The sequence below is a fragment of the Schistocerca serialis genome, chromosome 9, assembly GCF_023864345.2.
Source record: "Schistocerca serialis cubense isolate TAMUIC-IGC-003099 chromosome 9, iqSchSeri2.2, whole genome shotgun sequence".
In the NCBI taxonomy this organism is placed as follows: Eukaryota; Metazoa; Arthropoda; class Insecta; order Orthoptera; family Acrididae; genus Schistocerca; species Schistocerca serialis.
In genome coordinates, this window is record NC_064646.1 from 113,785,865 (window position 1) to 113,798,455 (window position 12,591).

At 37.5% G+C, this 12,591-nt stretch overlaps 1 protein-coding gene across 1 annotated transcript in view; it reads right to left on the minus strand.

Moving 5' to 3' along the window:
* The window catches only part of LOC126418654 (citron rho-interacting kinase), a 227,854-nt gene that overhangs the window by 197,897 nt on the left and 17,366 nt on the right, over positions 1 to 12,591 (minus strand). The window contains 2 exon segments of the mRNA XM_050085532.1: positions 3,805 to 4,054; positions 4,433 to 4,614. Coding sequence (XP_049941489.1) covers positions 3,805 to 4,054; positions 4,433 to 4,614 — 432 coding nt within the window.

Consider the following 12,591-nt stretch of genomic DNA (forward strand, 5'->3'; position numbering starts at 1 on the left):
GTGACACACAATGAGCTCTTTACTCTCACGAAGTGTTGAGTGCTACTGACAAAGGATTTTAAATGGATTCCACATTTCTAGATTTCCAGAAGGCTTTTGACACTGTACCTCACAAGCAGCTTGAAGTGAAATTGCGTGCTTATGAATTATCATCTCAGTTATGTGACTCAATTCGTGATTTCTTGTTAGAGGGGTCACAATTCGTAGTAAAACAGAAGTGATTTCTGCCATTCCACATTGTAATGTTTTAGTCCCTCTGCTGTTCCTTATCTATATACATGATTTAGGAGACAATATGAGCAGCCGTCTTAGATTGTCTGCAGATGATGCTGTTTATCCTCTAGTGAAGTCATCAGAAGCTCAAAACAAATTGTAAAACGATTTAGAAAAAAAAACCTATATGGTGCAAAAATTGGCAATTGACCCTAAATAATGGAAACTCTGAGGTCATCCACATGAATGTTACAAGGAATCCATTAAACTTCAGTTACACAACAAATCAATCTAATCTAAAGGTCGTAAATTCAACTAAATACCTAAATATTACAATTACAAACAATTTAAATTAAAAAGAACACACAGAAAATGTTGTGGGAAAGGCAAACAAAAGACTAGGTTTTATTGGCAGAACACTTAGAAAATGTAACAGATTTACTAAAGAGACTGCCACACTACGCGTGTTCGTCCTCTTTTCGAGTACACCTGTGTGGTCTGAGATCCTTACCAGATAGGATTAACGAAGTACATTGAGAAAATTCAAAGAGCAGCAGCACATTTTGTATTATCCCAAAATAGGGCGGATACAGGATTTGGGGTGGGGATTATTTAAAAAAGGTATTTTTTGCTGCAGCAGAATCTTCTTATGAAATTTCAACCATCAACTTTCTCCTCCAAATGCAAAACTATTTTGTTGATGCTGACCTACATAGGGAGAAACTATCATAATAAACTACTGGAAATCAGAGCTCACACAGAAAGATAAAGATGTTCATTTTTTCCATGCACTGTTTGGTTCAAATGGCTCTGAGCACTATGCGACTTAACTTCTGAGGTCATCAGTTGCCTAGAACTTAGAACTAATTAAACCTAACTAACCTAAGGACATCACACACATCCATGCCCGAGGCAGGATTCGAACCTGCGACCGTAGCAGTCACTCAGTTCCAGACTGCAGCACCTAGAACCGCACAGCCACTCCGGCCGGCTGCACTGTTTGGGATTGGAATAATAAAGAATTATTGTGATGGGGCTTCGATGAACCCTCTCTGCTAGGCACTTAAGAGTGATTTGCAGAATATTCATGTAGATTTAGAATGTTAGGAGTAGACCAGAAAACATCATACAGTCAGTTGTTCAGAGAAAATAAAATTCTGTCACTTCTTTGTGTATACATAACAGAAAATTTAATTATAATAAAAGAAAATATGAACAGTAATGATCCTTTTAACTCCCATAATGAATCTGTACATAGCCATTATACAAGACAAATGAATGATTTACATTCAGCAAATATAGCACTATTCCAAAAAGGCATACTCCATTCTAGCATCAAACTGTATAGTGCTTTATTCAGATACATAAAAATAACAACAGAAAAGTATAAATGCAAAGATTAATTAGTTGAGCACTGCTTTTGTTCTGTAACTCTACCACTCATTCATGTTTTATTTCTAAAATGCTATATGGTGAATAACAATCCATCCATTTCATTATACTATGATTATTTCAGCCTGGATTTTCCACTGTTTGCATAATTATTTAACAAATTTAAAAGAGGCAGTCATAATCTACTAATAAGATGTATATTCTAATGTTGGAACTTTAACCAAATAAGCTATTTATGACAATTAGAAACTGTGTTTTTTTCTTGAGGCTGTACAACCAATGGCATACAAATACCCGAAATCTATTCACCCTGTATTTGAGAATGACAGCACTTAGTGACTCAACAAACTTTAAGCATAATTTCAAAATTTTTATCAAACTTCTTTTCACTTATATGCTTAATGTCAAGTATTTAACACCTGTGTAAAATAATTAGACATTTTAAAATGTTTTATTTATGGGAGTTCAATTCTTCAAAGAATTGGGGTTTATTGGTATGTACTAACAGCTGGGCACAGTTATGTTCCTGATGTTTTCACTAAACAGAACATGGCTATGTCACTTGCTCTCAATCAGTTGATAAAAGTGGACACTGAAAGATAAGCAAACATTTATTTGTTGCACCTTTCTTGTCCCAGTCTCTTGTCAATACACATTGCACTGAGCATTTCGGTGTGACATGGTGATGATTCTTTTCTGAGATTCTGCACAGAAATTATAATAAGTAACAATATATTTTACGAATTGAAAAAGAGGTGTGCCCACCCACAGTTGTAAATGTTTTTATACACTGGATGCAAAATACAGAAGGGTTATTGAAAGACATTTATGTTGTTTAGCAGCTTGCTTAGTTCGGAGCTCTATTACAGCCCTTAACCCTCTGCAGAAGGTGTAGTAGTCAAATGCCAAGATTTCCAGGCACTGAATAGCAGCTCCGCTACTCAGGAAGCAGAGAAAAGTGACTGTAAAAAAATTACGTCATTATGGTAAAAGCTATCACAAATAGCAATAAGGTGACAGACCATTTGGAAAGGAACAGTCCATTTTCGCTTAATCCATCTACAGGACGTGGTTGTTACACTCCACCTGCTATCACCATGTAGTAGTGCTACTCAGTCTCTACAGGGGTTCTAGCTGTTTGTGTTTTGCTGTCACTGATAACACACACTAACAACAAATTATTGCTTGACTAACATGGGACCAGTATAACATTCCAATTTAAAAACATTTAGTTTGTTATGAGAAACAAACCTATACTTCTCACAGAGAGAGCATCACAAGATTAACAGTATTTATTTGTGTGACACTGTTTACACATTACAAAAATGAAATTATATTAATGCCTGGTGTCTGCACCTGTGATACATTATATGTAAACTGAAGGTGGAGGGGGGAGAAAGGAAAGGAAAGGTAAGTGAACGAATTATTGATGTTAGCTGCATCGGGACATTAGGTGGAATCAACGCGATGAATGAAAATGTGTACCGGACTGGATTTGAACCAGAGATCTCTTGCTTACTAGGCACCATCCAGGACACAGTGTTATCGCAACTGTGCAAACTATCTCAGCACGCCCAACGGCTGACCCACATTCCCACCGAGCGCCACCTATCCACAGTCCCTGTCCATTTCCTCCACACCTGCTACTCTGAGATTCCTGCAGGAGGTCGGACATACTTGTGCATCTGCACTGAAAAAGGTGAATCCAATGCCCATCTAAGTCAATCAATTATATGAAAGCAAGGTGTCTGTTCTTTCAGACATGTTTGAAAGTGGTTAACGCATCTGCCTAGTAAACAGGAGGTCCCGGGTTCGAATCGCGGTGGGGGTACACATTTTCACTCTTCGCTGCCGATTCCACACAATGTCGCAATGCAGCTGACATCAGTAATCCCTTCTTTTCCCCCCCTCCACCTTCAGTTTACAAAAATGAAATTATAAATATCTACCAAAACATCAGAGAAAATGAAGCTGACAACTCTTAAGAGACACACATGGTATAATATTTCTGTACAAAGCTGGATCAGGTGTACCTGCTGAAAGTTCAAACGGAGCTCAGGTAAAACAGTTAATATCTCCCAATCTAACAAGTATAAGAAACTAAGAATGAATGAGGGGGAAAGTTGGATGGGCAGCTCAGCAAGTAATTCAAGCAACTCAGAGCAATAACAGTGGTCTAGTGCAAGTCATGTTTCTTACCCCATATGAAACACCGTGATGAGGACCTTCCAGAACGAGAAGTACTTCTGGTGCTATATAGTCCAGAGTGCCCACGGGTAGCTTGCTGCGGACCATACCGGCAGCTGACAATCTAGCTGATGACCCAAAATCTGCAAGCTTTAAGTGCCCACAGAGGTCTATGAGGATGTTCTCTGGCTTTATATCACGGTGAACGTACCCCATTGTGTGTAAGCTGTGGATAGCCAGTGCCAGTTCCGAGAGGTAAAACCTGAAAGCACAATATTCATTTACATACATGAAATGCTCTGTTTAAAGTTACTGACTTGCTTAATTCCTACCAAAAGGCACAGAGCCGTAAGTAAGTTGTTAATAAAGATGAAGGAATAAATCAGCTGCACATGTTACTGTAATCAACAGAGACTGAGTTAGGATGACCAGATCAGGGTCTGAAGGCAGTTCCATCAAATTACAAAAAAAGAAATGAAAGGAGGAAGATAAGGGTTTAAAATTCTATCAAGATTTCAGTGAAAGTGACATAATGGTATTGATGACAATTTTTAATTATAGTACAAAGTGAATGTACAGTGAAACAAACATAGCTACTTCTCAGTTAGAGGAAATACAAAAAGCTGTAGAAATAACTCACCTGCACAATTCTTCCGACAACACACCATCAAATCTATCGAGAAGTGAAAGGAGATTACCTCCAGGATGAAATTCCATTACCAGGTACAGATTTTGCATGTCTTGGAATGAATACTGCAATGATGTAATCCATGGAGAAGATGCTTGTGCCATTATATCTCGTTCTTCCTGATAGAATGCCATCTGTATAATTTAGAAGAACTGGTTACCAAACAATGTGCTGACTGCGTAAGAACTTAAAAATCAGAAAAGAAAAAACCCTGATACCTGATCCACAATTAATCCTAATGACCCTTGTAGGAACAATAATGATGCGTCCATACTGACAACTAAGTATGCACTTGAATAAATAACTTATCCAATACAATATCCCACTTTCTGCCAACTGAACTATACCTCACCACTACTTCTGTTCAAAAGTTAGATACAGTGGGAGTTAGTGAAGTTCAGTGGCAGTAGGAACAGGACACCTGGTCAGGTGAATACAGGGTTATAAATACAAAACGAAATAGAGATAATGCAGGAGCAGGTTGAATAATGAATAAAAAAATAGGAATGCGGATAAGCTACTATGAACAGCATAGTGTATGTGGTTATTGTAGCTAAGACAGACACGGAGCCCACACCCACCACAATAGTACAAGTTCATATGCCAACTAGTTCCACAAATGAAGAACAACTTGAAAAAATGTATGATTAGATAAAAGAAATTATTCAGATAGCTAAGAGAGATGAAAATTTGATAGTAATGGAGGACTGGAATTCAATAGCAGGAAAAGGAAGAGAAGGAAACATAGCAGATGAATATGGACTAAGGAAAAGCAATGAAAGAGGAAGCCGTCTGATAGAATTTTGCACAGAGCATAATTTATCCATAGCTAACTCTTGGTTTAAGAAACATGAAAGAAGGTTGTATATGTAGAAGAGATATGGACACACCAGAAGGTTTCAGGTTGTTTATGTAATGGTAAGACAGAGGTATTGGAATCAAATTTTAAATTGTAAGACACTTCCAGGGGTAGATGTGGACTCTGACCAAAATTTACTGGTTATAAACTATGGATTAAAACTGAAGTAACTGCAAGAGGGTACGATTTTAAGGAGGTGGGACCTGGATAGATTGAAAGAACTGCAAGATGTAGACAGTTTCGGAGGGAGAATTAGGGAACAATTGACAAGAACAGAGGAAAGGAATGTAGAATAATAATAATAATAATAATAATAATAATAATAATAATGAAGTCACGCTTGATCAAGGTCCGCATCACTTTCCATTTTTGACCAGACATAACGTCTGAGAAGAGAAAGAATAATAATAATAATAATAATAATAATAATAATAATAATAATAACAACAGGCTAAGGACAAAACTAATGGAGCCTCGGAAAAGCGCTGTCATGGTCGGGGACGACGCTTGAACCCTACGCCCATCCACAATGGTAACGACACTGCTAGCCACACGGAAAATGATTTAAATCCAAATAGAGGTGTTTTGCAGGACATGCTTCCTGCAACCACCCTAGAAGGAAAACAAAGACAGAGGATGAGATGGTCTGCTGAAGTTAACCGACACCTCATGTTCTGTTATTACCAAGCAACAAACTTAGGAACCAACACAACCGGATACAGATCACAAGTATACACAACATTTATTACCAGATACCCAGAATTAAAATTTTTAACAGGACAATGACTAGCTGATCAGATCCGTGTAATAATAAAAAATAACAGGATACCCCAGTCAGAATTACAAAACATCAAACAACAAGTACAACAAATACTGGAACAAAATAATGTACAGTCAGAAGAAGGAGAAAATACAGTAATGGACTCAAACATCCTAGAGCTTAAACAATCAGAGGAAAACGAAATCTTAAGACAGCCACCAGAACAAGCACAAATAGAACACGAAGTGACACACTTGTTAGATATAGAAGAAAAATTTCAGCTGACATATATAGGATACAAAGACACAAACACAGACATTAGACCATTCTTGCATAGACCACCAAATAACCCACAAGTCGAAACAATAACAACTATCAACACAATCATACACAACAAAATAAATGAAAATACAACTATGGAAGAGTTACAACTACTGGTTTATATAGGAGCACTCACTACACTAAATATACACACTAGGCAGAGATCAGAACCAACCAACACACAGAAGAAACCCACAAAACCAGCATGGCAACACAGGCTACAGATCAGAATAGAAAAACTGAGAAGAGACATCTGACAGCTAACACAATTTATAAGAAATGAAATATCAGACAAAAAACGAAAAAGGTTAGCTAAAATCTCACAACAAGAAGCGATAGAGGAATTAGATGAAAAGAAGCAAAAATTACAAGCATTGGCCAAATGACTTAGAAGATACAAAAAAAAGTGAAAATAGAAGGAAACGAAGCCAAACGTTCAACTCAAACCAAAAGAGATTTTACCAGACAATAGATAACACACACATCAAAATAGACAATCCACCAAACATAACAGACATGGAACACTTCTGGAGCAACATATGGTCAAACCCGATACAACATAACAGACATGCACGGTGGATACAAGCAGAAACAGACACATACAAGATGATACCACAAATGCCTGAAGTGGTAATTTTGCAACATGAAGTCACCCGAGCAATTAATTCTACGCACAATTGGAAAGCCCCTGGAAAAGATAAAATAGCAAATTTCTGGCTAAAGAAGTTCACCTCAACACATTCACATCTAACTGAATTATTTAACAGTTACACTGCAGACCCATACACAGTCCCTGATACACTTACACAAAGAATAACTTATCTGAAACCTAAAGATCAAGCACACACAGCAAACCCAGCAAAATATCGCCCCATAACATGCCTACCAATAATATACAAAATATTAACTTCAGTCATTACACCGAAATTAACGACACATACAACACAGAACAAAATTACAAATGAAGAACAAAAAGGCTGCAGCAAAGGAGCACGAGGATGTAAAGAGCAACTGATAATAGATGCAGAGGTGACATATCAAGCTAAAACGAAACAAAGGTTGCTACACTACGCATACATTGATTACCAAAAAGCTTTTGATAGTGTACCTCACTCATGGTTACTACAGATATTGGAAATATACAAAATAGATCCTAAATTGATGCAGTTCCTAAACATAGTAATGAAAAATTGGAAAACAACACTTAATATCCAAACAAATTCAAATAATATCACATCACAGCCAATACAGATTAAGCGTGGAATATACCAAGGGGACTCATTAAGTCCTTTCTGGTTCTGCCTTGCTCTGAACCCACTAACCAACATGCTAAATGATAAATTATGGATATAATATTACTGGAACATACCAACACAAAATCACACACGTGCTATACATGGATGATCTAAAACTACTGGCAGCAACAAATCAACAACTCAACCAATTACTAAAGATAACAGAAGTTTTCAGCAATGATATAAATATGGCTTTTGGAACAGACAAATGTAAGAAAAATAGCATAGTCAAGGGAAAACACACTAAACAATAAGATTACAAATTGGATAACCGCAGCGACTGCATAGAAGCGATGGAAAAAAAAGATGCCTGTAAATATCTAGGATACAGACAAAAAATAGGAATAGATAATACAAATATTAAAGAAGAACTAAAAGAAAAATATAGACAACAACTAACAAAAATACCGAAAACAGAATTGACAGCAAGAAAAAAGACAAAAGCTACAAATACTTATGCTATACCAATACTGACCTATTCATTTGGAGTAGGGAAATGGAGTAACACAGACCTAGAAGCACTCAATACACTTACACGATCACAATCACAATGCCACAAATATAGAATACATCACATACATTCAGCAACAGAAAGATTCACCTTAAGCAGAAAGGAAGGAGGAAGGGGATTTATTGACATAAAAGACCTACATTATGGACATATATCTAAAAACAAAGACTCGGTAACTTACCAAACAAAAGCGTTGATATGTTGATAGGAAACAATAAAAACCATACAAACACACACACAAATTTCAAGCTTTCGCAACCTAAGGTTGCTTCATCAGGAAAGAGGGAAGAAGAGGGAAAGACAAAAGGATGTGGGTTTTAAGGGAGAGGGTAAGGAGTCATCCCAATCCCAGGTGTGGAAAGACTTACCTTAGTGGGAAAAAAGGACAAATACACACACACACACACACACACACACACACACACACACACACACACACACACACACACGTGTATGTGTATATATATATATATATATATATATATATATGTCTGCTTGTGTCTGTATATGTGTGGATGGATGTGTGTGTGTGTGCGCGAGTGTATACCCGTCCTTTTTTCCCCCTAAGGTAAGTCTTTCCGCTCCCGGGATTGGAATGACTCCTTACCCTCTCCCTTAAAACCCACATCCTTTCGTCTTTCCCTCTCCTTCCCTCTTTCCTGATGAGGCAACAGTTTGTTGCGAAAGCTTGAATTTTGTGTGTATGTTTGTGTTTGTTTGTGTGTCTGTCGACCTGCCAGCACTTTCATTTGGTAAGTCACATCATCTTTGTTTTTATATATATATATATATATATATATATATATATATATATATATATATATATATATATATATATATATATATACACACACTGACACAGGCAGACATGTGTAAAATCTGGTAGACAATTTAAGAAAATTCTTTATAAAACGAGCAGAAACTAGCAAAATACACAAAGCAATCACTCACATAAATACATCGGCTATACCATTGCAATTTCATAACCACTTCTACAACCCTTTAGATCACATAACAACAGATACGAAGAAAGTAAATTGGAAAAAGAAAACACTACATGGCAAGCACCCGTGTCATCTAATGCAGCCACACATCGATCAAGACGCATCCAACACAAGGCTAAGAAAAGGCAATACATACAGTGAGACGGAAGGATTCATGATTGCAATACAGGATCAAACAATAAACACCAGATATTACAGCAAGCATATTATTAAAGATCCCAATACCACAACAGATAAATGCAGACTTTGCAAACAACAAATAGAAACAGTAGATCACATCACAAACGGATGTACAATACTAGCAAATACAGAATACACCAGAAGACATGACAATGTAGCAAAAATAATACATCAACAACTTGCCATACAACATAAACTAATAAAACAACACATTCCAACATACAAGTATGCACCACAAAATGTACTGGAGAATGATGAATACAAATTATACTGGAACAGAACCATTATAACAGATAAAACAACACCACATAACAAACCTGACATACTCACCAATAAAAAGAAGAAATTAACACAACTAATCGAAATATCCATACCCAATACAACAAATATACAGAAGAAAACAGGAGAAAAAATTGAAAAATACATCCAACTGGCTGAGGAAGTCAAGGACATGTGGCATCAAGATAAAGATGACATTATACCAATGATACTGTCAACTACAGGAGTCATACCACACAATATCCACCAGTACATCAACGCAATACAGCTACATCCAAACGTATATATACAACTACAGAAATCTGTAATTGTTGATACATGTTTAATGACTCGAAAGTTCCTAAATGCAATCTAACATATACCATACAGTTAAAAGGAAGTCACGCTTGATCAAGGTCCGCGTCACTTTCCATTTTTAACCAGACATAACGTCTGAGAAAGGAAAGAGATAATAATAATAATGGGTAGCTATGAGAGATGAAATAATGAAGGCAAGAGAGAATCAAGTAGGTAAAAAGATGAGGGCTATTAGGAATCCCAGGACAACAAGAGATATTGAATTTAACTGACGAAAGGAGAAAATAAAAAAATGCAGTAAACTATGCTGGCAAAAGGGAACACAAACATCTGAAAAATGAGATTGACAAGTGCAAAATGGCTACGCAGAAATGGCTGGAGGTTAAATGAAGTATTTAGAAGCATATGTCATAAGGGGAAAGATAGATGCCACCTACAGGAATATTAAAGAGACCTTTGGCGAAAAAACACCTCTATGAATATCAAGAGCTAAGATGGAAAGCAGTCCTAAGCAAAGAAGGGAAAGCAGAAAGGTGGAGGGATTATACAGAGGGTCTATACAAGGGAGATGTACTTGATTGACAGTTATTACGGAAATGGAAGAAGACGTAGATGAAGATTAGGTGGGAGATATAACACTGCATGAAGAATTTGTCAAAGCACTGAAAGATCTATCTCAAAACAAGGCCCCGGGATTAGACGACATTCCGTCAGAACTACTGATAGCCCCTGGTGTTCACCATGTTGTTGTTGTTGTTGTGGTCTTCAGTCCTGAGACTGGTTTGATGCAGCTCTCCATGCTACTCTATCCTGTGCAAGCTGCTTCATCTCCCAGTACCCACTGCAGCCTACATCCTTCTGAATCTGCTTAATGTATTCATCTCTTGGTCTCCCCCTACGATTTTTACCCTCCACACTGCCCTCCAATACTAAATTGGTGATCCCTTGATGCCTCAGAACATGTCCTACCAACCGATCCCTTCTTCTGGTCAAGTTGTGCCACAAACTCCTCTTCTCCCCAATCCTATTCAGTACCTCCTCATTAGTTATGTGATCTACCCATCTAATCTTCAGCATTCTTCTGTAGCACCACATTTCAAAAGCTTCTATTCTCTTCTTGTCCAAACTATTTACCGTCCATGTTTCACTTCCATACATGGCTACACTCCATACAAATACTTTCAGAAATGACTTCCTGACACTTCAATCTACACTCTATGTTAACAAATTTCTCTTCTTCAGAAACGCTTTCCTTGCCATTGCTAGTCTACATTTTATATCCTCTCTACTTCGACAATCATCAGTTATTTTGCTCCCCAAATAGCAAAACTCCTTTACTACTTTAAGTGTCTCATTTCCTAATCTAATACCCTCAACATCACCCGACTTAATTCGACTACATTCCATTATCGTCGTTTTGCTTTTGTTGATGTTCATCTTATATCCTCCCTTCAAGACACCATCCATTCCGTTCAACTGGTCTTCCAAGTCCTTTGCTGTCTCTGACAGAATTACAATGTCATCGGCGAACCTCAAGGTTTTTATTTCTTCTCCATGGATTTTAATACCTACTCCAAATTTTTCTTTTGTTTCCTTTACTGCTTGCTCAATATACAGATTGAATAACATCGGGGAGAGGCTACAACCCTGTCTCACTCCCTTCCCAACCACTGCTTCCCTTTCATGTCCCTCGACTCTTATAACTGCCATCTGCTTTCTGCACAAATTGTAAATAGCCTTTCGCTCACTGTATTTTACCCCTGCCACCTTCAGCGTTTGGGAGAGAGTATTCCAATCAACATTGTCGTAAGCTTTCTCTAAGTCTACAAATGCTAGAAACGTAGGTTTGCCTTTCCTTAATCTATTTTCTAAGATAAGTTGTAGGGTCAGTATTGCCTCACGTGTTCCAATATTTCTACGGAATCCAAACTGATCTTCCCCAAGGTCGGCTTCTACCAGTTTTACCATTCGTCTGTAAAGAATTCGCGTTCGTATTTTGCAGCTGTGACTTATTAAACTGATAGTTTGGTAATTTTCACATCTGTCAACACCTGCTTTCTTTGGGATTGGTTTAATTATATTCTTCTTGAAGTCTGAGGGTATTTCGCCTGTTTCATACATCTTGCTCACCAGATGGTAGAGTTTTGTCAGGACTGGCTCTCCCAAGGCCGCCAGTAGTTCCCATGGAATGTTGTCTACTCCGGGGGCCTTGTTTCTCTCTGTCAAACTCTTCACGCAGTATCGTATCTCCCATTTCATCTTCATCTACATCCTCTTCCATTTCCATAATATTGTCCTCAAGTACATCGCCCTTGTATAGACCCTCTATATACTCCTTCCACCTTTCTGCTTTCCCTTCTTTGCTTAGAACTGGGTTTCCATTTGAGCTCTTGATATTTATACATGTGGTTCCCTTTTCTCCAAAGATCTCTTTAATTTTCCTGTAGGCAGTATCTATCTTACCCCTAGTGAGATAAGACTCCACAGCCTTGCATTTGTCCTCTAGCCATCCCTGCTTAGCCATTTTGCACTTCCTGTCTATCATTTTTGAGACGTTTGTATTCCTTTTTGCCTGCTTCACTTACTGCATTTTTATATTTTCTCC